We start from the raw sequence: 27,303 nt of genomic DNA, 5'->3' as shown, positions 1-27,303 counted from the left end.
CTATGACTGCATCAGACAAGAGATGATTGATGAAGGTAGTTATAAGCGAGCCGGGTTTGTGCGCCTGTGTGTGTGTGTGTGTGTGTGTGTGTGTGTGTGTGTGCGCGCAGCTGTGGGTGGAGGTATGCATACCAACCTGTGGTTTGTCGATTGTAGACAGCATGTCTTGTACACGCTTCCCCTCTGAATCATGATCTGAGGAGACAGACACAGAAATAAAAGAGTCATTATCAAGAATCAACTCCAAGAGGGTTTTTTTTTTTTTTTATCGTAGTCAGCAGAAAAGAGAGACTGGCACTGCGGGTGTGACATGAGAAGAGAGATCATGGGGGGATTCGCACCACATGTCAAATCATAATCGCAATCTGTGCGCACAAATCCGACATTTCTGAATTTGATTCTGGTGCCTGACTTTCTTTATTCACACGAAAAAAAAAGAACATTCCATGATCCCGAGTTTCAAAACAGATGCACATTAGAAATTTTGGCAGTGCTGCTGAAAACGGAGCTGTTGATTGACAATAAGAGGGTTTTCAATTCCCACAAGGCGTGTTATTGTGATATCTATAAATCTATGGCGCATTGCTCTCAGGGGTCAGCCAAGGTTTGCATTGAGATTGAGAAACACAAAGAGTCAGCTAACGTGCACTGCGCCGCTCCAATCGGCCGTCTGTGAAAATATTCCAAAGAGCAGTTCAGTCATCTGTGAAAAAACAACACAGAAATGGGCCAAAATAGAGTAAAAACAGACCTAAGTTCTAAAAAAGTGTGTTGTCTAATGGTGTGTGATGCAACACTTGTTTTCTTCAGCTGCCGCCCACTTCATCCCACCGAGTCACGATGAACACAGCGCTTGGAAAAAAACACTAAATTATCCAACGTTCCGCAGAAAAGGCATTAGTCACGAATTCCTGACCTAGAGCAAAAAAAATGGGGATCACCAAAAAAAAAAGAAAATAGAACAAATGTGACTCATGTTCCACCGTGACTATTTTGTTCTGAACATAGAAACTGCTCATTATCTTTTAAGGCATTAGTTCACAAATCATTATCCCAATCATGATTATCATGATTACTGCCTACAATTGTCTCTACACCTGTGAATATTTATCCAGAGCGGCCTGACGTCAGCGGTGCCCCACAGCACGACTCGCTGCTCAATATGAAGCCACATGTATGCAAGGACGCAAAGACAAACAGGATTAATAAAGCTCTACGTTTTAAATAGTTTTTAGATTTGACCTGGGTGTTTGGCACAGATGCTATACAATATACTCGACCTGAAACATCTGCTAATTCACACAGGGAGAGGCAGAAAATACTGATCCTTCTGGAAAACGCCAACCAGACATCAACCAGGCGTAAATGTTAACTGATACAGACGTTATGAACAAGTGTAATCACTACACACTCATTTCATTTATTCTAAAAACCATCAATTAGTTGACAATCAGAAAATTAATTCAATAAATTATTAAGCAATAATGTCAAAAATGTAGCTTTTTGCTGTTTTTCTTGTCATTTTAAATCACACGTCTATTCATTCTGGACTATTTATCGTACAAAACAAGCAGTCTAAACACATCATTGCACTCTGAGAGATTATGGGAGGGATTTTTAGTAGGATGAATTATTAACTGATTGATTAAAGTGAATTGAAAATGAAAATAATCCTTAGTCACAGCCCTAAAGTTCATAACAGTCACCTTTTAGGCATAAAATACTGCTGGACTATTCCATTACAAGGACACACACACACACACGCATGTGTAGCCTAAACATAAGCACACAAACACACACTCAAAGCGATACGTGTGTGTCTGAAGCTGATTTACCAGACGCTCAGTGTTGTCAGTGAAAGTTAGCGAGCGTGTGTTCATGCGTGGGTAATGGAAGTCTTTCCCCCCTGCGCGATCCCCGCAGCCGAGGTTTTTCCGACCAGAGGAGGCCTGCTTTCTCCATCTGAGTCTGACCACTGTAAATCACACAGGACGTGTGTGTGTGTGTGTGTGTGTGTGTGTGTGTGTGTGTGTGTGTGTGTGAGAGAGAGAGAGGGTCAGCAATGCAGGACGCGTGTGAAACCAAATCTGTTTGATGAGTGTGTTACAGGACTGAGGAGGACTTGCATCAAACATACACACACCTATTCACACACACGCGGTTCACCTGTGTGTAAAGTGATTTGTGTTTGGGATATCAGTGTGTACTCGGAGAAAGTGATGAATGAGAGATTGTGTGTGTGCGTGCGCGTGCGTGTGTGCGTGTGTGTGAGCGGTTGAGTCCCTCTGACAGGTTCTGTGGAGGAGAGGGCCTTACTGTGCCTGGGGGTACACTTATGAGTCATGGCAACAGTGATGTCATGGAAGCACAACCTCAACTTGACCTCCGTGTGTGTGTGTGTGTGTGTACATGTGTGTGTTAGAATAAAAAAGCAAGACAGGCAGCGCATGTGTGTGTGTGTGTGTGTGCATCGCCACAGTCCCAGTATCAGGTTACAGGAGACTGGTGATGGCTGCTAGTGGAGGGGGGGGGTGGTTAAGCTACCATATGCGCATGTGTGTGTGTGTGTGTGTGTGTGTTGGGGCTGGCAGTGTGGACAGAGTTCAACAGCAGAGGCACACATTCTGCACCACTGCAAGACACACCGGCTCATTAGTGCACTTCTTCTTTCACACACACCCTCGTCCCCTTTCATCCACTTGGACAGCGCTGAACTTTTCTCTTTTATGGAATAAAAGGCGCACTCAGACGCACGGCTCCAGACACGAACGGCTCTGCGAGCTAACAGGCCGACCCGGCTTATTCCACCCATTCATCACAGCTGAGTGAAAAAGGAGAATATGGCCTGTTTAATGCTGCAGTCCTGTAGCTACTTGTCTGCTGCAGCTAACACGGTTAAGACAAGAAGAGGCGGAATTCCATTACGGCATCATTTCAGCTGTCGCGTTCCGCAAACAACAGATGTTAATAATCAGGCAATATGCATGGCTGACTAACGGCCTCTCTGGAGGTTCGCTGTTTGCTTTGGAACGGGAGAAATTCATTTTGTTTTTCTGCTCGAACCGTAAAAAGGTGAAAAAAACAAATAAATCACAATCTGCCACTTCCTGGTTTTGTCAGAGAGAAAGGCCGGCGCTGTGATGATGTTTGGTGACGGAGCTTATAAACAGAGAGGATCATGGCATCAGGAGGTTTGACCCCGAGAAAGTCGTGCACCATCACGTTTCAAAAGGAGAGAAAGAAACTCATTCCACTGAAGGCGATTTGATGCAGCTAAAAGCTCCAGAAAAAGCTGAACTTTAGGTTAAGATGCAAATCCCTTGATTACTTTCTGCACTACTTATCATTCAGTTTGTTTTGTCTTTTTGTCCTCATTGATCTGTATGTCTTTTTTTCCTATGCAGGCACTTGATTGTGAACCTACATTCAGCGGATGCCATTCAATTCATTTCACTTTCTGGTGTTAAACACACAAAATACAACCCTAAAGTCATCTCCTGACGAGGTCTGAGGAAAATTATGTCAATTTTGGTCTGCTTATAGGCAGATTTTTGTGCCATTAGAAAGGGTCAGGCTAGCTGTTTCCCCCTGTTTCCAGTCTTTGTGCTAAGCTAAGCTAATTAGCTATAGCTTCATATTTAATGGACAGAAATGAGAGTGTAGACTCATTTCTGAAGACATCCATTAAAGAAAGTAGGCATATTTCCCCAAATGTCAGACTATCCCTTTAAAACATGCGCTTTTATTTTCTCTGTCGCTCACTCAGGACCAAAACCAGGACCACGTTCAGCTCAAATATGAACTTAAACAACCCCAAGTTTAGTGACTAATTTACGAACAATCCCAGACTGAATGCGACACCCTAATATTGCAGCGCTCAGAAAAAAACTTGGCTAACCCACAAACTGAGCTTGTGACAGAAGTAAGAGACTTATTTAATATTTCGGGAGGCCAGTAATAAAGCTTGAAAAACAGCACTGCTTCACCTCACCGCTGAGTGTTATGACTCGCTGTGGTCGTTGAGTCCAGCTGCTTAAGTGTTTAATATAGAGGACAACCACAAAAAGAGCTGATGCTGACGGCCGAAACAGAAACTGAATCTCTTCCCAGTGTTACTTCACACACACACACACACACACACACACACACACACACACACACACACACACACACACACACTCTCTGTCCTCACAGTCCCTCACCTCGTCTCTGTTCTGTTTATGTGCTGCCCACGCACCCTCACTTCCTCTCCTCGTCTGACCTCACATCCTGTCTGTGTCTGACTGCCTGTGTTTGATTACGGAGGACAGCCAGACGGAGCGAGGGAGCGCAACGGACAGCAGGAAAAGAGGAGGAATTGAGGAAGGGGCGGAAGAGGAGGGGGGGGTGCAGCAGGCCGAGCCAAAACCAGGCGAGAGAGGGGGATTTAGAGGAAGGAGGAGAGACACTGAAGGACAGACTGCTGAGAGAGAGAGAGAGAGAGGACAGGCAAGAGGAGTCTGAGTGAGAGATTAGGTAGAAAAACACAAGGAAATTGAGAGACAAAGAGCGAGCCAGGGATCAACAGAGAGGAGGAGAAAGGGAGGGATGAAAGGAAAGAGGGAGGAGAGGGCTTAGGAGGATGTGAGGCGAGGATTACACAAACTTTTGTGACATCATCAGTAGGCGCAGAGCAGATGCGCAGCCCTGATCCCAATGTGGACGTCGTTACAGCACCGCTGACTTCAAAACTAGGCCGGTTTTCCAAAAGAAGGCGTCAAAATACACTGGAAGCCTTTTTTTTCTTTTTCTTTTTTCTGTTGCTGTAATAGAGACGTAAAGTGGGAGGAGCTGCTGGTTCTTGAAGTTTTTTTTCCCCGCTGTAAATTTCCAGTTCCTTTGATGGCGTCTTAAGTGTTCCCCAACATAGAAATAAAAAAAGAGACCTTGGCAATTTACCAGTGTTGTTTTACGGCCATCAGTCTGAATCATTTGAACTTTCTGTCACTTTGGTTTGGTGGATGGCCCTAAATACTACAATAACCATTAGCCTCGGCCGCTATTGCTAATGGAAAGCTAGCCAATGCTCTGTTAACACACTAACCCTAAAGCTATCCCTGGGACTGCAGGAATAGCTCAAAGCTGCAGCAAATAAAGAGCACTTTTTTATGGAGTCTGCTCAAAGTGACTTATCTGTTCCCCTGTTTATGCTAAATTAAGCTAACCGTCTGCTTGCTCTGATCTGAGGTCATTTTTAGCATGCAGGCATGAGAATGGTATCAATCTTCTCGTCTAACCCTCAGTAAAAAAAATATATGTACTTCCAAAGCACTGAAAATATTAACTCACTGCTAAATGTTTCATCATTTGTCAGTTTTCAGCTTTTGCTCACTGCCAGCGGCACACACATCATTATTTTAAGTTCTGTAATTGGACATTTATCTCAATAATTCTCCTTGAGAGTCATAGCTGATGTCTCTCCAAACATTTTTATCTCCACAGGCTTTAGCTTTGATTCTCTTAAATCAAAGAGCCAGATATTTTCTGACATAGTTGCTCATCTGTTGCACTAATGACTCAAACAGGAGCGTTTCATCCCTATTCCAGCCTTTAAAGTGCTCCAGATTCCAGTCACCTAAAATTACCTCAACAGAAATTGAATTGAACTTTTACCTCCAAAACCTGGACACCTGAAATTACTCCTGCAACTCTATTCCATGGAACAAAGCAGGAAAGCACACGCTGGATTATTAGGAAGCGCACACTGGCACAAATACTTAACGTGAGCTTCATTCTGTCTTTAATTTTCTCCCCTTCCTCCCTCAGTCCTCCTCAAATACATGAGGCTGCATTCCTCCTGCATGACGGCCTGTGGTTCTGTCTGTCTGCGCTGGGACAGAAAAAGACCTTTAAGGCCTGGAGAAAAAAATGTGAAAAATGCGGCAACGGCCATTCACTCAGCCCCCACTCCACACACACACACACACACACACACACACACACACACACACACACACACACACACACAAACACACACACACACACACAGGCCACAGGGCGGGTGTGTGCGTGCGTGTCGCCCTAAAGGAACAAAGTGAGATATGATACCCATCTTTGGAAGCCTCTAATCAGGGAGAACAAAGCAAAGTAACGGACACTCAGCTGGAAGGAAAGGGAGAGATGTGGAGATGAGAGGGAGGACAGACAGAGGAGGACAGAGAGGAAGGAGCGGGGACAGAGCTGAGGAGGAGGAGGAGGAGGAGGAGGAGGAGGAGGGAGGAGAGGAAAGAGGAAAATGGAGGTAGAGAGGGGCACAGACCTTGGATTCCACACTATTATCATCTGCTGCATAGTGAGCATTCCATCTGCTCAACAGCTGGGCTACACACACACACACACACACACACACACACACACACACACGGCAGAGAAGACGTTAGGACATGCCTGAAATTGTGGTTGTCATGGTGAAAGTTTTGGTTCTCATGGCCGGAGGCCCGATCGCTTATAAAGGGGATTAGAGACGGGCCGAGAGGCGGGCATCGTAAGACAGAAACAGGAGGAGAGGATGGAAAAAACACTGACATTCAAAAATCAAACTCCAACGCAGGAAAGACAGACATGCGGAGAAAAAAACCTGCTCGCTCGCGTCTTTCTGCGGTAATCTGATTTATTGGACTTCATGTTGAGAAACCCAGTTTTCCTAATCGGGGCAAGGGATTTAAAGAATTTGGTTAATACAGCTTGATTTCAGCAGCAGGACCTTGATTTTTGACCACATATAAGGGCGTGCATGTGCAGCTATAGAGAGATTATAGAAAGTATTCTGTGAGGCAGCAATGCAGGAGACACATCACTATTCATGCGTCCTTGAGTCCAAAATTATGCAATCCAAAGTCCAATTTAGCCTGAAACTAAATACATAAGTCTCAGTATAAACACATGTAATTGCATTCTCTGAGTCTCTGCTTTATCCTGACTTCTCTCAATAACTGGCTTTCGTGTGTGCATGTAAACGCAGACAGAGAGAGACAGAGAGACCCTGTCCACTGCAGCCCTCTCACCGAGCAGAGATGAGCGTCTCCGCTGCCAAGCGACACAAAAACCCCACTTTTCCAAGCAGAGCGTGGAGGCACGTGCACGTACGCACGCGTGTGTTTATGTAAGTGTCTACGTGCTGCGAGCAGCGCAGCGACCTGGCCGGGCAGTGAGGGATTATGGGGGATGAGTTTCTCAGAACCCTGACCCCATCCGACCCTGCTCAGCCCAAAAAAAAAAAGTCTTGAGAGAGTGAGTGACTGCAGACTGGCAGATGGAGTGGAAGACAAATTCAGTCAGACAGGCAGCAGAGGCAGAGAGCGAGAGAGTGACCGTGGAACAGAAACGGAGGAAGGCCAACGGAGATAAAACACACAAGAGCAGGCGGATGGAATGACGAGAATGAGAAACACAGATTGACCAAGTCACTGTCCGTATTGTTGCAGATGAAATGTAAAACACATCTGTTTTGATGTTTTTTACCTCCCATCCACACCAAGCTGTCCCATCTGACCACAAAAACCGAGCTTTCTTCACTTAATTGCTTATATTAAAAAAAAAGTCCTTTAATATGGGCGGGGGGGGGACAAATTGGTCATGTGATCTGTCGGTTCAAGAGATCCATGCATGCAAAATAAAGGTCTGTGTGGGTGGACCCTTACCTGAGGGCCCGAATGTGCTTTGAGAGGGGGGACGGATTATGCGTCACAGGCAGGCAGAGGGGAGGGAGGTGCTAACGCTACATTAGCTAAGACGGGTGGGGAACCTCCACCCTCCAGGGTGAGACCGCTTGATGTGGCCCGCGAGCCAATTCATAAACACAGAAAGTCATGGACATTTTTGAACCAGCCCTGTTGTTTGATGGAAGCTGCAGTTTGTAAGAGACTCTCACTCTCAGAAACTTCATCTCCTAAAACAACACAAAGCCCAGCCCAGTGAGACACAATGGGAGCATCAAAGGGCCCTTCTCTTTGTTTACAGCAGCCACATTGAACGTCTCAAAATTAGCCAAATACTGGTCATAAAACACCAAACCTTTAAATCCAAAATCTTTTAAGGGTGTCGCCTGTGCAGAGAGCCCCAGATGTCTGGGGTTTGTGCATCTCATCTATTCAATTACCCCGACTTGTTTTAGCAAACTCAGCTTTACCCCGCTGAAGCACTTGAAAGGACTACAGATATTATGTAACCCAGTTTTGGTTACTGCAGTGCGGCTGGGTGCTGTAGTTTGATAGTGTGGCTAGAGTTTATCGCTTGTATGACAAGGGTCATGGGGAAATGTCTGCTGTTCTCATTGTGATTGGCGAGAACAACCTCCCCTTCTAATCCCGCTAGTCCTGTTACACGATATCAGCGGGAAAGACATTCCTCTGCTGGTAAAGCCATCCCTTGTTCTCGCTCTGCTTTCTGTACATCCCGCCTTTTTGACTCTTTCCCTCCCTAACCTCGGTCCATCACTTCTTTCACATTTCACCGTCTCTTCCACGCCGCTGCCCTCCATCTTGCCCTACAAGCATGGCCGTATTTGGGTTTATGGGAAGGGGTTGGGAGCGTGTGGCGGGGCCGGGGTGGGGGGCTGAGATTATCGCCATGGCGTTCCACATCAAAACAGTCCAGAAGAGGGAGGGGTGGGAGTGTGTTCGCACTTTTCCAGTCATGTTAGTGCAGTTACAGCAGGAGGAGTTTGATGTTAATATAAGGGCTGAGTCACGACTGTCAAAGGCCACGAGAGCTAATGAAGATGACATCACCAAAACATTACAGGACACTTTTATAAGTCTCCTTTTACCGCCGCCATTGTTCTAAAATTGTCCTCTCTGGTGCTCAATCCTGACCAGCAGGAAACTGCATCTACTGGCTTGGCTACAGTTATGAATCTGCCTTCCTACAATTTCTTGTGAATATTAGATTTCTTGTATTTTACATGTTTTTAATGCCCTTCTACTCTTTACTTGCAATTCTGGTAAAATAGGAATTTAATTATTTGGTACCACTTTCTAACAAAGAACCCTTTATACAGGGTTTATGAGCAGTGACTAATGTTTGAATCAATGGTTAACAAATATTTAATTAATTCTTTATAGATCAATTACGTGACATTAATAAGAACAGCACTCGGGTTGCCAGGTTGATGTTCATCCTCCACCAGCAGGACACTTGTTTTGTCTTTTTAGCTGTTAAGTCATCCTCCAGTGGACCATCTTCTTCAAAAAAAAAAAAAAAAAAAAGCAACCCATTAATGAGCCACTTATTAACATTTACAAGCACAGATTTAAGAGTCCTTTAATAATGACAGTGAAAATCCTGCAGCCCATCATTAAAGAAAATTTCTACCCGCAGACGTAATGGCTTATTAGAAAGCGAGAAAGGGATGAGTTAACTATTAATGACTCACCAGCCAACCTGGCAACCCAGAAGTTTTTCTTATTAATGGCTTATAACTGATTTATGAGGCTTTGCTAAATGATTTACGAAGCACTAATGGAGCCATTAGTTACAACTTAGAGAAAATGTGCCTGATTGGACAGTCGTTCCAATAACTTTCATGTTGCTTTCGATCTGAGTTACTTTTTAACAAGTGTCAGTTAACTCGCTGAAAATGAAAGAACATTAGTTTAAACACGAGAGATCTGAGGGCTTTAAACGCACTTTCGCTCAGTTCGGCACACTCAGGGCTTCGCTGCCGCAGCCGAACTCGGTCAGGTCTGGACTTGTTGTTTTATAACATTCAAAATTAACAAAAAATCTGAAAAAGGAGATCCAATTGTTCTGGGGTGGAGAAACTTGTATCAGTAGATGAAAATGCGAGGGGAAAAATAATTCTAAATAAATATGAAACCAAAGTTTCATCAAGCCCGAAGCAAAGAATGTGCCAAGAGGCGATGGGAGATTAACTTCCAGTAGGGTTTTCCTTGTTTCAAAACATCCATCTTGGCACGCTGTCATTATGTTTGGCAATGGAGAAAAATCTTGAGAAATGTCTTTGGTTTTGATTCACTATGTCAACAGTGAAGATACATGAAATGTCTTGCCTTATTTTTGTTGCTCAGATGGTTGAGCAACTGAAAGTGAACTTTGAGGGATTTCTAGGACTCTCAAAGTGCACTTCAGGAAAAAGAAAGGAAAGCTGGTTATACATCATTTTCCACTGTTCTCACACTGCAACAGCAGAGCGCCGTAATATCTATGACCCTTCTTATTTTCCGCACATCCCATTCAACAGAGCCAACATGGTGGACACAGCAGTCGCTGCACATCTGGTTTCTCCTGAATTCGCAGCACTTGGCAGTGACGTAGAACCAAAGATGGAGGAGCTGAGGGTGCTGGCCCATCTGTTTCTGCTGAAATCCCAGTTTCTCCGAGTGAGAGACAGGATCTGCGGTGGTGATGATGCAGAGCCAAGATGGAGGAACAGTGGGGACGGGGCCCACATCTGTTTCTGCTCAGCATGCAGCTCAGTTCTGAGGAAAAGGGCCTGTAGAGCTGGCTTTACTGGGGAATGGACACCGTGCTCGCCAAGTCAGCCTGCTGCCTTACTGGCACCGGGGCAATAGCCGCACACACAAACACACACACACACAGAGCAAGGGCATCAAGGGCAAAGCGTAGGCGACTGTGTGTGTGTGTGTGTGTGGTATTCTGGGTTGGACCATACTTGGATGCGCCGGGCCAAGCAGCAACTTTGTCGGAATGTTTGTACTCGGCTCTTTAACTCTCTCTCTGTCTTCCCGTCTCTCCGTTCCCTGTGATGTCGGAGTTCTGCTTCATTTTTTTCCTCCTCGCAGACCTTCCATCCATCTCCCTCCTCTCCCATCCGTCCTTCAAACCCTGCATTCCTCTCCTCTCTCTCTGTTTGCCCCCCCTACCTCCCGCCAATCCTCTGGACCCTCATGCTCTGATTGTTTTACAGGAAGCCCAGTCACGGGGTGTTTGTGCATGTGTGTGTGTGTGGGTGTGTGTGTGGGTGTTGTGTGGTACATCTAGCTGACTCAGCCTGATCTCCAGCCCAGTACTGAGACCCTGGCAGACCAGAACAGACACCCGACGACATGTTGACATGCTCCTGTCCGTCATGTGTGTTACTGCTGCCTGAGCACCACATGAAGCTATGGAAGTCATCCGCTGCGCTGCCGACCTCGCTTCCCTTTTCCTGCTTTTGCACTCATCTTCTCTGTTATGTGTTCTGTGTCAGCCCGCTCTGTGTGTGTGCGTGTGTGCGTGTGTGTGTGTGTGTGTGTGTGTGTGTGTGTGTGTGTGTGTGTGTGTGTGTGTGTGTGTGTGTGTGCACTCTAAGAAACAGTGCAGTCTCTCCCACTGCAGTGCAGTCAAACACCGCCTCTTCTGTATGTGTGTTTTGCATTTGCAGATGTTCGGACTTGCACACACACACACACTGGACTGTCAATGAGTGTATCTGTGCAGGTTTAAATGCATTTGAGTGTGCGAGCGATGATGCTCACTGAAATACAGTATATGAGTATTTACGGTACGTTTTCTCATTCTATCTGATAGTATCTAGTCATGCTGGTGCCTCCACCCCAAAGCAACTAATGCTAGAACGATGTGAATGTCGATAACTTACAGACCTCGCAGTGAACAGCAGGGCTGCAGCTAATGATTATTTTCATTACTTATTCATCTGTCAATTACTTTTTGGTTAATTGATGAACTGTTAGTCAATAATATGTCCAAACATCTTCAGACTGCTGCAAAGATGCTGAATTTACAATGATATGAAAAACAGAAAAGTGGGAAATACATCTGAGAAGCTGGAAATTTGGTTTAACTTACAAATTAGTTCATTAGTTCATCAGTTCATCTTCAACTAATAGTCTCAGTTCTAGTGAATGGTTTTAATGCAGCATGGCAAAATGCTGCAGCAGGTAGGCAAGAAAACATGTATTGTTGTTGATGATCTGGGTAAAAGTACCAATCATATGCACCGTTCCAAAGCCTCCATAAGGCCTGTCTAGAACAGGCCGTTTGCTCGGCCGCCCGTGTTGCTGCTCGAGAACCATTCATACAAACTTCATACTCAAACACTGCACTTCCTTTGGGTCGTGAGCAATACACCTATCGCGACATAGCTGCCTCCCCTAGCAATGCTAGCGTATATGTGTCATCTGGACATCAATGGCCTCAATGAAGTCAAAGCCCCATTCAGTGTGTACAGATAAGACCCAGATTATACATACACACACGCGCGACAGTGTGACTTGCGGTGGAACACTGCATCCGGAGCAGTTAAGCAAATTAAATGGCAAACTTATTGAACGGTGATGCTCAGGACACAATTAGCAAAGGCCATTTCAAGCAAAAGTAGCAGCTGGCTAACAGCTAAAGATATGGAACCAGGCTGTTTGGCAATGTGGGAACAGGCTATTTCCAGGAACAAAAGGCCTTCAAACTTACAACACTCTGTAACCATGTATCATCTCTGGTCTCTCTGGCCTTTCTTCTTCTATCCTTGAACGTGATAAACTATGTGCACACAGTATCAGTACACAAACACTTAATAACATTACATACGAGCAAAACGGCTACTTTTTCTGGACTTTCTTTCTATGTAGGTCATAGGATCATTTGAATTATGTTCACATTTTACGTTGATCTCGTGGAATGTGGGAAGCACGGAGGCCCACACCTGACCCAGACTGAATATCCCTCTGATCTGACAGCATGCTGCGAGGGACTACAGCAAAGTTTTATGAGGACTGTAAATTTAAAGAAGAGTTTGACAGCTCCAGCGTGGGACTGGATGAGTTTATTTATGTGTCTCTTTATGTTTTTCTGTCATCACCTCTGCAGATAACCCCGTGCACATAAATGAGATACTGTCCTCTTTTTAATAACTCAGACGCATATGAGACGTGTCAAAGACATTTAAGTCATTGAAGAGGAACAGTAAGTGAGTGTGCGCCCTCACGTCTTTGCACATGTGCAGTTCTTCGTGCGTGTGTGTGCGATAAGACTGAGCTGTGGTGTCTAAATCTCAGAGCTCAAAGGTTTCCTTCATCTCAAGCAGGACTCTACAGGTATGTGACTCCCCTCTCCCCCTCCTGTGCCCCCTCTCGCTCACCCACCCCCCCACCACTGGCTCAGCCTTCACCAACAAGGCCGGTATTGTAGCGAGGGTAAAACGATAGCGCTCAGGGACGGGTTCAGCTATGTGGGTACTCAGACAACCTCTCTTGCTCCCTTCCCCACCGTCCCACCTCATCCCCCCACCCCCGGATCGCTTCACCTCAGCGAGGCTGCATACATCCATTCATTTTTTTTTTTTTTTTTGGTGACATTCTGTGAGAAAAAAAGAAAGAGAGAAAGAGAGGAACGAAAGGTGTGTTTTATCTGGCCCGCTTGAATGCAGAGGGGCACCGAGGTTGAAGAGGACAAAGCCAGTCACACAGAGACGGAGAGAGAGAGGTCAGCGAGGATAGAAGTTATTCTTCCACAAAGAGATATGAGCTGCTTTTGTTGCACGTTGAGATATGCAACAAAAGGCCTCACAGTGATGCTTTCAGACTTGCGGGCATGTAAATTTGAAGATACACACAGATGTTATAATTTGTCTCCTTCATGCTGGTTTTGGGGTGGGAAGGCACATTGTCTTATAGTCCAGATTTAAGCTCTGTCCCTGTGTGTGTGTCTTCTGTGCAGGTTTGTGTGTCGCTGCGAGTCTGCGTCCAGTGTGACGCTCTTACTCACCGTGTTATTTGATGCTTAAAAGCAAAAAAAACAACCAAAATCAACATGCGCTGTCTGGACGCTCAACACCGTCAACACCGTGTGCCAGTCTCTCTTGATGCTTCGTGTGTGTGTGTCCTACCTTGTGTGTGTGTCTCTGGTTCGCTGTTTCGTGGACTGCTGCGGAGGCGTCTCTCTGGCTTCTTCCCTCCTGGACTGCTGACGCCGCCCCCCGACCCCACTGACCCGAGCGACGGGGCGTGTGATTTGTTGCTGCATCACGGATGAAAAAGCAACAGCGTTTAATGTTAGTTACAGGGGAAAAAATGCAATCGTGCGAGCCCAAACTTTGAAATCTCCATCCCTACTTGTATCCAGGAATAGCTCTGACCGCAGCGAATGGCCACTTGAGTTGTTATTGAGGTTTAGAAATAAACTGGGGACGCACCGATGCAACTTTTTCTAGCCTCATAACTCAGCTCAGAGTACCGATCAATACCGCCGCATGGTCACCTGTATCCGTTGTGTGCTGGCCCCAGGCTGCCCTTATAGAGAGTGGAGGGAGGGGAGTTGAGTCGGTTCTGTCGCTCTAGTTGTCTCTGTTCCTTTATCTTTTTGGGCTGTGGCTTACTGTACGTCTCCTCCCTGCCTATGTAGTTAGACATCCCATAAACCGGGATGATTTCTGAAGGAGAGGAGAGCAGATGAAAGAGGAGAAGAGAATTTATGTCAGGCGAAAAATCTGCACAAAGCGTATTTTTAATTGGATTAATAATTGGATTTTTAATTCCACATAAAACCCTTGATCTGCTGGCAGCAGCATAAAGTCCAGTCAGCATGTCAGTACCTGGATCGCCGTACATGGGGGGAAGGTGGTGCTGGTAGTACTGGTGGGGGGGCAGCTCCCCAGGACTGACAGGGGGGTAGAAAGAGTGAGAGTTGGGGATGAAGTGAGGGTGAGCCAGATAAGGGGTCAGGTGGTGCGTGGGGGAGAGGGCTGGAGAGTATGAGGGAGGGTAGCACTCCGGAGACTGGGGGGTCACCACCACCCGGCGGACCCCTGTGGTATCCTCCAGCACCTGAGAAGAGACAGGGAGGTGAGTGTTAAGAGGAATAAAAACACGTCTCTGGAATTTCACAGCTAACAGTCCACCTGGAAACGCTGCCCGCTGACAGCTGCAAACGGCAGCGTGATGTGTGTGTTTGAGCAAACTGTGGTTCCCACAAAGCATGTGAGGTCAGCAGAGAGCGCACAGTCTGCGACGGCTGCACACGCTGCTCAACGAGGCATGTGGTACGTCAATAATTAGCAGCAGCAGCAGTTTTCTACATATGGCTTAGAGTGAAATCACAGCTTTTTCTGTATATAAAATGTTTACTATGGCTTAAAGGAACAGCTCAACATATTAGGACACATGTTTATTGACTTAAATGAGAAGACTGATAACATTCTCATTTCTGTAAATATGATGCTACAACCAGCAGCCAATTAGCTTAACTTAGCATGAAGACTGAAAAAAGGGAAAAACAGCTGGCCTCCCTCTGTCCAAAAGCAGCAAAATGAGCATACCAGCACCTCTACGGCTCACTAATTAACATGTGAAGCCTTGATTTTTTTAATATGAGCAAAAACTGAATGACTGCTCCAGGCTAGCCGTTTCCCCCTGTTTCCAGCTGTTATGCTAAGCTGAGCTAAGATAAGATAAACCCGATCCCACGCCGGGGACATGACGTTGTTCCAGACAGAAACAATAGCAAGAACAAAGAAGGAGAAATAAAAGATCTTCATATTAGATTAGATTATTTCCCAAATTGTCAAACTAGTGCTAAAACTCTTCGATTTTTACATTTTTAAAGATTCAAAAGGAGCACCTGCTCGTACAAGACGATGCTGTCAACTGTTTTGTAAGAGGCAGGTGGCCGGCTTGTTGATTGGTGGATATCTAATAAAGGAATGAGCTGCATAATTTCTTTAACAAGTGAGGCATTGTGTTAACAGGATGCTTTGGCCCTTTAAGTGGTGAAAACAAGCGCTGCAATGTTGTCATCAGATGCTCTGCAGATTTCAATGACAACCAGTTTCAAACAACCGCCTCAAATTAACATAGATTCCATACATGTATGCACTTTCACATTCATGGACACACACACACACACACACACACACACACACACACACACACACACACACACACACACACATTCCAGCTATTCAGACACTTTCACAGGCCTGCATTCCAAGCAGAGAGCAAACACACACTCCCTGCAGAGAGGGGAAGTCATCTGCTGGTTTCTAACAACAACAACAACAACACACACACACACACACACACAGAGTCATGCACACACCAAATAACAACCCCCAACCCCAAAACCCCCACACACACATTGAGAGGCAACAGACTCAGTGCCAGAATACGACAGACAGAGAGAAAGAAGAGGGGGTATTAAAGAGGGTCATGAGGGGAGGAAGAGGGTTACAGAACTAATCCGAGTGAGAAAAACACAGAGGGGGAGAAGAAGAGGAGGAGAGAGGAGGCCCCCCCATCTGCCCCATCATCCCCTCCTCTGCTGCAGAGGAGAAAAACAGAGTGTTGACAGGAAAACAAGGGCAAAGTCCCCGCATGAGTACATGTGGATCTGACCTACATGCCCACGCAACATTTACTGGCAAGGAGACGCACACACACATATTCCAAATAACACAAACTGGAAAAAACACACAAGTATGCAAGCACATGTGCATGCACACACACACACACACACACACACACACACACACACACACACACACCCACCATCACAATGCAGTCATTAGCACAAACCACCGAGGACATGCACACACGTGCAAAATCCATCTGTCAATACTTCCACCACCGCAGCGCTCTTTCTCCATCCATCCCTCCTTCCACCCCTTCACCCCACAAAAACCTACCCACCCAGTGCCTGTCTCCGCTATCAGCCGTGTTTATGTAAGAGTGACACTGTTTCCCGCTCTCACTTGGCCCGGTCCCTGCTAACACACACACCCACACGCATGCAAACACAAACACACACCCACGGTGAGCCAATGACCTGACTTCCATTGGCATGGGAACACAATCCCACCACATACAGACCGCAGATGAGACGGTAACACTATACTTGTGAGGACAGGCTTGTGTTGATTCGCTAACCTTTGACCCCTCCACACGGCTAACATGGCAAACCAAACTTCCACCCGGCGCGTAATGTCAAACTTTAAGGAGTGCATTCTTAAAAGAGCGCAGTTAAAATCTTCACTGTGGGAGATCTTTCTCATTGATCTGTTCTTGTGAGGACACACACACTCCCCCACACACACACACATGTGAGAGAGTCAGAAAAACAATTGCGCCCTGACATCCAAAATTCAGCACATTCCTGCTCGGTGCTCTGCTGGTGGAGGAGGCTGCCTTGGTTGCTACTCTTTCTACAACAGCCAGGATGGGCGTAATGCCTGCTGCATGCTTTCAGTGTGGTTTGGTGTGCACAAGCTCTCCACAAATAGCCTGACTTCCATCGTATTAATGCCTGCCATTCCTTAATGATGACCGCTTCGCCCTCATCTGATGCTGCTTATCAAAGACAAACACCGCCCAAGTCAAAAAGCTGTAAGTCTACCCGCCGGGCCTCCGTAGAAACGTGACTTTGCTTCAAACCCCTCGTGCTGCACAACCAGACTCGCAGTGCAACCATTTTTGGCTGCACATACATAATTTTGATTTCATTATCGTTGGTGCGCTTGAGGAATTTTCCAGAAACAAGCACGAGTGTGTTGAAACAAACCACAAGACGGGCTGCTCAAATGGCACCAGTGCACCGACACCTAATTAAGAAATACTCAATGTATTTGCCTTGGAAACACGTTAAATTATGGCAAGTTTTTATACTTCAACTAGAGAAAAATACGATTCTCTGAGTCAATATTAGATCACATGATGGCATAAGAAACCTTTTTTTTTTTTTTTTTCAGAAAAGAAACCACTGGCTAATTAAATGCAGTCGCACACTGTGCTGGTCTCCCTCTTCGTCTGTCTGTTATTTTGACTGAAACTCTCCCACACAAACAGATGATGAGCCATGAAAATAAAAGAAAAACACCCAGACAGAGGAAAAACTAACCTGTGAGATGTATCCTGGGGGTACGTGAATGGGGGGGATCGACCCATTCGGGGACATCATGGGAACCTCAGCAGGACCTGCAAGGGAGGAGGAGGAGGAGGAGGAGGAGAGTTATTTATTTAAACAGGCAGCTAATGCTAAAGTAAATTCTCATTTACATCCGTCAATCAGCAGCAGACATGCAGGGACAAACACAGCCACACACACTGAGGGGCAGGCCAGTGCAAAACGCCCTTTATTCCACAGAATCAGCCTTTATGTTTACATCTGTGACTGAAAACTTGAAGAGAAGACTGTGTTTTGTGTCCCGTACGGGTGATCAACCGGCCGCTCGAATCGGAACATTTTGTTTCCTTTAGCTTCGCTCGCACGACCTCAGAAAGTATACAAAGATAAATGAGAGTGTAAGCCAGTCTCTGCCTCTCCTGGAGACAGCGACGTCTGCATCGTGATGGATGGAAGCACAACACACGAGGGCAACATGGCCGAAAAAACCCACCGCTTTCAGGGGGAGGCAAGAAAATTTAATAGAATTAGCAGATTGAAAATGATGTTGACTTTTCCGTTAACCATAACCCCCCCACCAAAAAAAAAAAAGTCTCTCTCTTCCTCTGCCTCTCTGATGGAGGTCCACGGCTGGGAAAGTCATTGGGAAGCCCCCCATTGGGACAGCTGGAGGCAGACCTGGCCTCCGAATAAATCACTCCACGCATACACACACACACACACACACACACACACACACACACACACACACACACACACACACAGAGGCTACCTGGAAACACACCGATAGATCCTGTGCATGTAAACACCTGTCACATGTCAGTTACACATTGGAAAACCATGTTTAAAGGGGCATTTCACCCAAATTATAAACACATACCAACACAGAGAAAGTATCCAAGTATCAACACTTTTCACAGCGTTACATTCTTGTGTCTCACTTTTTTTTTAGCTACTCCTACTTTTCTTTCCATCTTTTTCACACTCATTTTCCCCTCTTCCTCCATCCTTCCATCCCCATTTTCAGGAATTCCTCCAGCATGATCCTCCCTCTTTTTCCTTTCCTTCACCCATTACTCACATCCTTTCACTCCCTCCTTTCTTCGAGTGTTACTCACTCCATCCTTTCTTAATTCATCCTTTCTTATTTTACTCACCCCCCCCCTTCCTCCTCTCTCCATCACCCTCCCAAAATCATCCCCCTCTCTCCTTCCATCCCTCACCCACTTTCCTGACCTCTCATTGGCCAAACAAACAGGTAACAGTACAGTAAACACACACACAGACACACACACAAACATGACCAGAGCAAGGTATGCAGTGTGGGCTTGTGTGTGTGTGTGTGTGTGCGTGTGTGTGTGTCACAGGTATGAACAGACAGACTTCTTTCAGTCCTGTCTGCTCCCCTACCATGGAGACTAGGAGGGGATATGAAAGTCCTCATTGATTGTAGAAGGTCATAGCATGGGGAGAGCACACACACACACACACACACACACACACACACACACACACACACACACACACACACACAAACACACACACACACAGAGCTCCTCTGAACCTCTTTCCATCACCGCTCATAACACACTTTCCCTGTCGCTCACACACTGTCCCAGTTGCCCTCTCTAAGACACACACGCGCATGCACACACACACACACACACACACACACACACACACACACACACACACACACAGTCTTGACAAACAGAGGTGTGTTTGGACAGTCTCTGCTGCCTCTGTGCTCTTCACTCAGCAAACAGCAGCATTCCTCTGCTCACACACTCACACTCACACTCACACACACAAACACACACACACACACACAGTGAGCATTCCCATCCCTGGCCCCCAGCACCGGACCCAACAGGCCCAACTACCCCCCTCCCCAAAATACAAGACAGTCTTTGTCCTGCTACTGTTCACACACACACGCACACACACACACACACACACACACACACACACACACACACACACACTGCTGTAAGTCATATGGTACTGGACCGTTTGCCATTTAGAAGCTCTCAGGATAAACAAGCAGCTGAACGTGTGTGTTCGAGCGGCTGCCGCTGTGTGCGTGCGTGCCGGTGTGTGCGCGCGCGCGGAACAGTCGGTGTGGTCCGCGAGCCACATTGTGGTAACGTCACTCTCCGGTCTTGCCTCCAGCTTTGCCCTTTGAGCACCACAAATAGAGTCACGACTTCCTCTGCCTAATCCTGCTGGAATCCCAGACAACACAGCTAACAAACCCCGCTCCCCTTCACTCTCCCGCCTTCTCAGCTTCCATCTGTCGCTTCTTCCGCTTCCGACTGCCAGAGAGTTCAGGTCGGAGGTCGCTTATGAGGTCATATCCTGCATGTGGGATGAAATCACTGTAGCACCTGAGCAACTGAAGGGCATTAGCATGTGTGATCTGGCCCTCCGAGGGGCCGCCGGGGGCTCATTTTCAGTACACTTAAAATCAACGACTTGGTAAAGCTGCCAGATAAAGAACTGGAACTTGCCAAAGATAAACACGGCCACAGTAAAGATTATTAGCAGGGTCACCCCAGAAATAAAAAAGCATATGAGCTTTGACAAGTTTCTCCTGCTAAATTAAAGACTCCTAGCCAAACGAATGGAGTATTTTCAGACATAAAACACCAAACATTCACTAGATTATGTGATTTGTCTACATAGATATCAGAAAAATAGTCTCAAGAATACTGTGATAAAGATTTAAACACCTTCCTATAATCAGTTAATAATCGTCATCATCAACTTCAGCTCAGTTTGTGCAACATGAGCAACTGCCCTGCAGATTTCCTGCTCTTTCATCAATGCACATTTTCTATATTCATGCTAACAGTCGTAACGTTGTGACAGAATGCTACACATACCACCTTAAATTCGCTCTGAAGCACCTCACGCCTGCTATCTGTCGAACCTCAGCGCACTACGGTTGCTCATTACCACATCTATGACTTAACATTCCCGGTGCCAGGCTCACTGAAATAAATGCGAGGTCTGTGGTCAGATGTGCGTTCATTTGGGGGTCAGTGACGTGTGCACATGTTCGCGAGGCGCTGTCCAAAGCGACCGAGGGGACCGCAGGAATGATGACAAACTACTGTAACAAATATAGGCAAGACACAACAATGACACAGAGGGGGAAGAGGAGAAGGAGGAGGAGGAGGAGGAGGAGGACTGTGGATGAAAGCCTGTCTCTCCGCTGCCACATGCTGGACATTTAATATGAATATGAACACCTGCTCCACAGGTATACACGTGTGTGTGTTGAAGTTTATGGCGCCGTGCACATTTGACTTGCTGCAATCCAAGACAGATTTTTTTTAAGAGGGAAGAGCAGAGAGGAAGAGGCACAGGTGTTGAATGGGAAAACACAGCAATCAGATCTTCGTGCTAATCTCACACACACTCACACACAATATTTAAGAGTCACCTCAGAAAGTTTAACTTTTGTCACCAAAGATTTACACAAGAAATACACACACATGCCCACGGTAAACATCCTGTCTTATACTTTACCACACACACACACACACACACACACACACACACATATTCCCAGACTAGCATGTCAAATGCTCAACTCTTCTACACTGACTCATTTCCAAAAAAAAAAAACAAAAAAAACAGCTGCCTGTATATACGTTCACATGCGTACACGGACAGAGGAGATGATGCAATATTTCATCAGATGTTTCCCTAATACAGCTGTCAAGACAGCTGCGACTGGGCCCCCAAAGTACAACACACACACATTCAAACACACAGAGAGTCCTGGTCTCAAGCACGGCCAATTATTTACACCCATGATAATGCACTAACTCATGCACGCTGCCTAAAAACCCATGTTCACGTATTGATCGACCGTGCTGACAGTGAGCGGGACGCCTGGACGGCGACTGTGTGTTTGTGTTCTGTCCATCGAGCTGAAGCAGAATTCAGCTTTCGGAGAGAAGGGAAACACTTTCTCTCTTTCCCTTCATCTTGGCCCTGCACATGTGGTCACCATATTGAAAGGAAACGCGGGCCCTCTTGGGAAAGTGTGCGTGCGTGCGTGTGTATGTGTGTGTGTGTGTGTGTGTGTGTGTGTGTGTGTGTGTGGTGTTGATATCAGACCAAAGGAGCCCGTCTGTGAGCTGACATACATACGAAACAACTAGACTCAGATGGATTTCCCGAAAGCACACAGATAAAAAAACTAAATAGATGGACTTGAATGAAAAATGTGTCACTTTCTCTTTAAAATATAACACACACACACACACACACACACACACACACACACACACACAATCTGTATACCCCATCAGAGCCCCATGGAGGCAGCTGTCCCATCTAGATGGGCATTTGTATTCCTGTGTGCGTGTATGTGTGTGTGTGTGTGTGTGTGTGTGTGTGTGTGCGTGTGTGTGTGTGTGTATGTGTGTGTGTGTGTCTGGGTCAGTTGTGACGTGGCGTTGCCTGGAAGTTATGTAAGCATCAGCAGGGTAATGTTATCTGTCCTCGGAGCTCCAAGAGCAAGACACTCCCACGACAGCTTCCTCTGCTGCTGGGCCAATGTGCACACACACACACACACACACACACACACACACACACACACACGCGCATACAATGACACACACACTGTAGAGTATGGCCTATTGTCATATCTAAGATATAAATATGAAACAAGTCCCCATAGATCTTTAAGTCGGCTGATATAGCTACTAGAAGCTCCGAGGGAGAAAGGGAGCCAGAGACAGAGAGACAGAGACAGAGGGAGAAAAAGACTGTGGAGCATGATGGGAAGTGTAGTGAAACAGAGTGGAAGGGAGAGAGGATAAAAAAAGAAACAGAGGAGGAAGAGAGAGAGCCTGCTGTTGCAGGAAATATGGGAGACAACTTTAAAATAGCACAGTGTATGATGTACACACATCCCGGATTGGTGTGAAACATGTGACGCTACAGACTCACACACACACACACACACACACACACACACACACACACACACAAACACACACACCACAGAGCCCTTTGGCCCATCTCCGGTGAGTCCAGTCAGACGGACCTCTTTGCCATGGGCAGGGTGAGGCTCTGTGATGGAGGAGGAAGTCAGGACTTCCTGCGCCGCCCTGCCCTCAGTAACGACACCCAGCACTCTGCAGAGTGACGCAGAAACTAGCATAAACACACATGCACACACAGCTGATGCGTGTGTAACAAACATCAATGCACATGTGCATAAAGAAACACGCACCCACACCTCTGCTCCTGACCCTGTGTTCTGTGCGACAGTCTGTAATTTGAGCGGGCTGCAGATTTGCTGTGGAATGTAAATCATAAGCTGGAAAGTTGCTGCGTTTGAACACTGGGTCTTACTGTATGTGCATGATGTGCGTGTGTGTATTTGTGCAGGTACGTGTAAGTGCATTCCTCAGGACGAGCGAGCCCCCTGACTTTTGGCCTCCAAGCTGCAAAGTTGCATAACAGTGTCATAGAGAACAAACAGAGAGCATTCTCAGCGAGGCCAGCTGACGGGACTGTGAGTTCATCAGCATATTAAAGAGCAGAAGAAGAAACAATCGCTGTGAGGCTTGTAAAACCAGTGTTGCGCTTTGCTAGCCCGCTGGCTGGGGCTCACATTTCAAATTAAGCGAGCTCTCCTCCGTACAGATTATGAAAAAGCAAAACTATTAAGCCTTTCGAAACAACTTTCCACTCTTGCTTGTGCAGCCGACTGTTGTATGGGCGCCTGATGGTAGGGAGGATGCTGCCAAACGGAGCTGCCAGACCTGTGTGCTAAAGTCTTCAGTTCCATCCCTGGTTGCGTGCCCAGAGGTAGCAGCAGCAGTTGTGATCCTCATCCCTGGCTGGCGAGGGGACTGAATTCCATTGTAACCGTCTTCTGCTTCTTCAGCCTCTCTACTATCTCTATCCATAAAATGGACAGAAGTCATCTGTCCACCTTAAATTATTTGATTTTTAAGTTGTATTTCTTATGTGATTCAGGGTCAGTTGATGCTGTAAATATCTATCTGGCAATGAAAACACAAAAATATACTAATTTCTCACCCAACACGCCTGCTGCTTGACGTACGGTCAATAAAAGTGACGTTTCCCAGCTGAAGATCTGCGTTTCCAGCAACATCATTATGTGCTTTCAATCCTTTCCAAACAACAGGTGTATTTCTTATGTCGGTGGACATAATTTTGGAATAAACACTTCATAAATCTAAAATTTCGAATATTTCAAGTGCGTGTGTGGTGCCTGATTTATAGTCCAAGTCAAAAATGTTTCCTGTAACATGGAGCTGCCAATCTCTCCGGGTCCGCGGCGGCCTCCAGCTGTTACGAAACACTTTGGAGAGACGTTGGCGTCTGTTGAACTTTATTTACGACTTTAAGGTTATTTTACGTAACCTTTATGTGTCCAGGTTAGCCCCAATCAGCCGAAGTGAGTGGCTTTTTTTACAAGGGAAAACTGTCCAAGACAGAAGCCGCGATCTAAGTGTTTAACACCCAGAAACCTCAGAGCAGCGAGAAACATGTGCGAGTCGTTATGAACCAAACTCTTCTTTCTTTTTTGGAATTTTTGAAAATGATTTAATTCCAAACGGAGAGATTTGTTCTGAAATGCGATACACCCATTTAATGGAAAAGACTTAACAGATTAGGATTAGGATTAGGATAGATAGGCTTTAAAATGACTGAAAAAAATCTTCCCCGAGCATCCAGAGTGACCAGCTATCATCTACAGAGTGAAACTGGATTTTCCTCTAAACTTTGCTTCTCATTTACGAACAAAAAACTCCTCAACTCCTTTCAAAGGGTTCCATTTCTTAGAGTAAGATGTTAACATCTACATCTTATCCAGTCCTGATCACTGTGTAAACTATCCTCGAGTGTACAAGGCACGATCTGTGTAGTGTTCCGCCCGTAGCCTGGGTGCCAGCCCAGACCTCCACCCAGCCCACATCGTTCTCCGCTTCTCCCCCACCCAAAGAGCAGCGCCGTCGGCCGACCTACTTCTGCTGCTGGGTCTGCTCCAGAGGAGAGCAACGTAACGTCTGGAGGGACACTGAGCCCAGCCGTGCTTTGTTCTCAACATCTTAACGCACACACGCACACCCACACACACACACACACACACACACACGCACACACAGATGTATGTGGCTCACATAAACCAAGACAAACAAATTTCAAAGCCGCAGACAAGTGCCCAGATTAACACCTGAGCACATGTGCATAAACTCGTTAAGATGTCAAGCTGACATGGACATGGACACACACACACACACACACACACACACACACACACACACACACACACACACACACACACACACACACACCCACTTGACTTGTGGAGCACACTGACATCGAAAGAGTTTACACTGACAGAAATCATGGTCACTTTGGCACAAACAACATACAGCTAAACAGGACACACACACACACACACACACACACACACACACACACACACACACACACACACACACACACACACTCTCGCTCTGCTCCCATGAGGCTATTCTTGGGCTTGCAGATATAATTGTTTTGGGATCGGTAACCCTGCGATACACACTGCATAAAGCAACACACTCCACTTATCACTCCTCATGCACGCACACACGCACGCACACACGCATGCGAAGACGCCTGGCACACATGTGCACGCACTCATGTGCATACACAAATATACCCGATCCAGACACTGATGACTCATTGTATCCATTCGCTAATCAACTCTACATGTCTAGAAGGAGAGAGAGAGAGAGAGAGCAAAGAAGTGCAACAGCTGTTGGTGTGTAAACAGAGCCGGAGTGTAATGGTCTTCCTCCTTTCTCTCACTCCCTTCAATCCCCAAGACACAACAAATTTGCAAACTTCGACCCACTATCGGAACGCTTTTACTCATTTTTACCCATTTTTTCCCCTCTGTGCACAACCTGCTGCATCTGTACCCAGCTGAGCTCCTCTCCCGTCTCGCCCCCCTCGCTCTCCTCCTTCTATCTCTCCACATGTTAATGCGGGGCATTCCTCGCATATGAGTCACAGTCTGAACAGCGCTCAGCTTGTGTCCACCACAAAGAGCAGAGAAAGTGTGTGTAGGGAGAAAGAGAGGAAGGGAGGAGAGAGGAGGAGAGAGGAGAAGTCGTGTGAATGTCAGTGGAAAGAAAGGCAAAAGCGAGACTGGAAGTCCTAGATTAGCAGGGACTTTCCCCCCCGACTCCCCAGCTCTGAATTCCATCGTTTGTGTGTGTGTTTATATGAGTGTGTGTGTGTGCATGTCCTAAGGCTGTTGTGTGATCAGACAAGAGAGGAAGTGCAGATTTGGTGGAGATTGCGCGTGCATCCGAGAGGGAGGGAAGCAAGGAGAGGCACCCAGGTATCTCAAACTATCAGACATCTTTCTCTACCAGCCCCTCCGATCACTCCTCGACCTCCACGGTTAGGCCCTCCCACTGACCGACACACACTTTTCCCCCATCCAATCAGAACAGAGCAGAAGGAAAAAAAAAAAGAGGGGCTTCCCTGTGAAATCTAAACACACATGATGTAAACAAGCACATGTGTACTCTATGCAGCTGTGCAGGAGGAGCTGAGGCGCGTTTGCTTTATTCCCTTTTAAATGCTGCTTGATCCCACCACCGCATGCACCTACAGCGGCCCAGCGTGATCAAAAAGGTCTTCATGCAACCTAAATGAATCTAATTAGAGAAGGTTCAACGTGTTTAAAGGGCCCCCCAGTTGGATTTTGAAAAAAACTCAAGTTGGTGTTCTGAGAGTAAAAAAAGAAAGAAAAAAAAATACTACAAGGTATAAATGCGAAGAGAAGGAGAGACTGGGAAGCAAGGGAGGAAGTGAAGGAGGTCGGAAAGAGAGGGAAAGGAGGAGGGAATGAGGGCGGAGGGAGGGAGAAGTGCTCCAGCTGTACCCTGAGCTTCAAGAGAGCCAAGAATTTCATCCCTGGAAAAGCTCTCTTTTCTTTCTCTCTCTGGAAAATTCTGCAAGCGCTCTCCTCTTCACAGCTGCTGTTCACACACACACACACACACACACACACACACACACACACACACACACACACACACACACATCCACTTTCACACAGTCTTACATGCAAAGACAGACGCAGTATTCTGCAAAGTTTTGCCCACTCTTTTCTCCCTCCACCCTTCCCCGTGTTGCCCTAAGTGGGCCAGTCCCGACAGCCTTCCCTGAAACTGGAGGACCAGACCAAGTCAACAGCGCAGGGGTGGCTGGGGTCATCGCATAGAGGAAGTGGCCTCGCCCGGAATGCATGGCGGCAGACACGACCAGACATGCAGCGTCTGATTCTCGTGCTCTCTCTCTCTCCCTCCTTCTTTCTTTCTGTCTCTCCCCCTTTTATTTACCTTCCTTCATTCTGTCGTTTTATTTCCACTCCGCTTCTTCCTCCCTCCC

General features: G+C 46.4%; 1 protein-coding gene across 3 annotated transcripts in view; it reads right to left on the bottom strand.

Moving 5' to 3' along the window:
* Nucleotides 1-27,303, bottom strand: part of fndc3ba (fibronectin type III domain containing 3Ba) — a 93,030-nt gene that overhangs the window by 31,176 nt on the left and 34,551 nt on the right. For all 3 annotated transcript variants that reach the window (XM_076748661.1, XM_076748662.1, XM_076748663.1), the window contains 5 exons: nt 17,845-17,921; nt 14,549-14,780; nt 14,215-14,386; nt 13,844-13,974; nt 137-195 (listed from right to left, as the gene is read on the bottom strand). In XM_076748661.1, the coding sequence (XP_076604776.1) occupies nt 137-195; nt 13,844-13,974; nt 14,215-14,386; nt 14,549-14,780; nt 17,845-17,921 (671 nt within the window). The remainder of the gene's footprint in view (nt 1-136; nt 196-13,843; nt 13,975-14,214; nt 14,387-14,548; nt 14,781-17,844; nt 17,922-27,303) is intronic.

The sequence above is a fragment of the Chaetodon auriga genome, chromosome 14 (assembly GCF_051107435.1).
Source record: "Chaetodon auriga isolate fChaAug3 chromosome 14, fChaAug3.hap1, whole genome shotgun sequence".
Taxonomy (NCBI): Eukaryota; Metazoa; Chordata; class Actinopteri; order Chaetodontiformes; family Chaetodontidae; genus Chaetodon; species Chaetodon auriga.
Note: the sequence above shows the minus strand (reverse complement) of the source record. Positions and strands in the feature narration are given on the sequence as shown.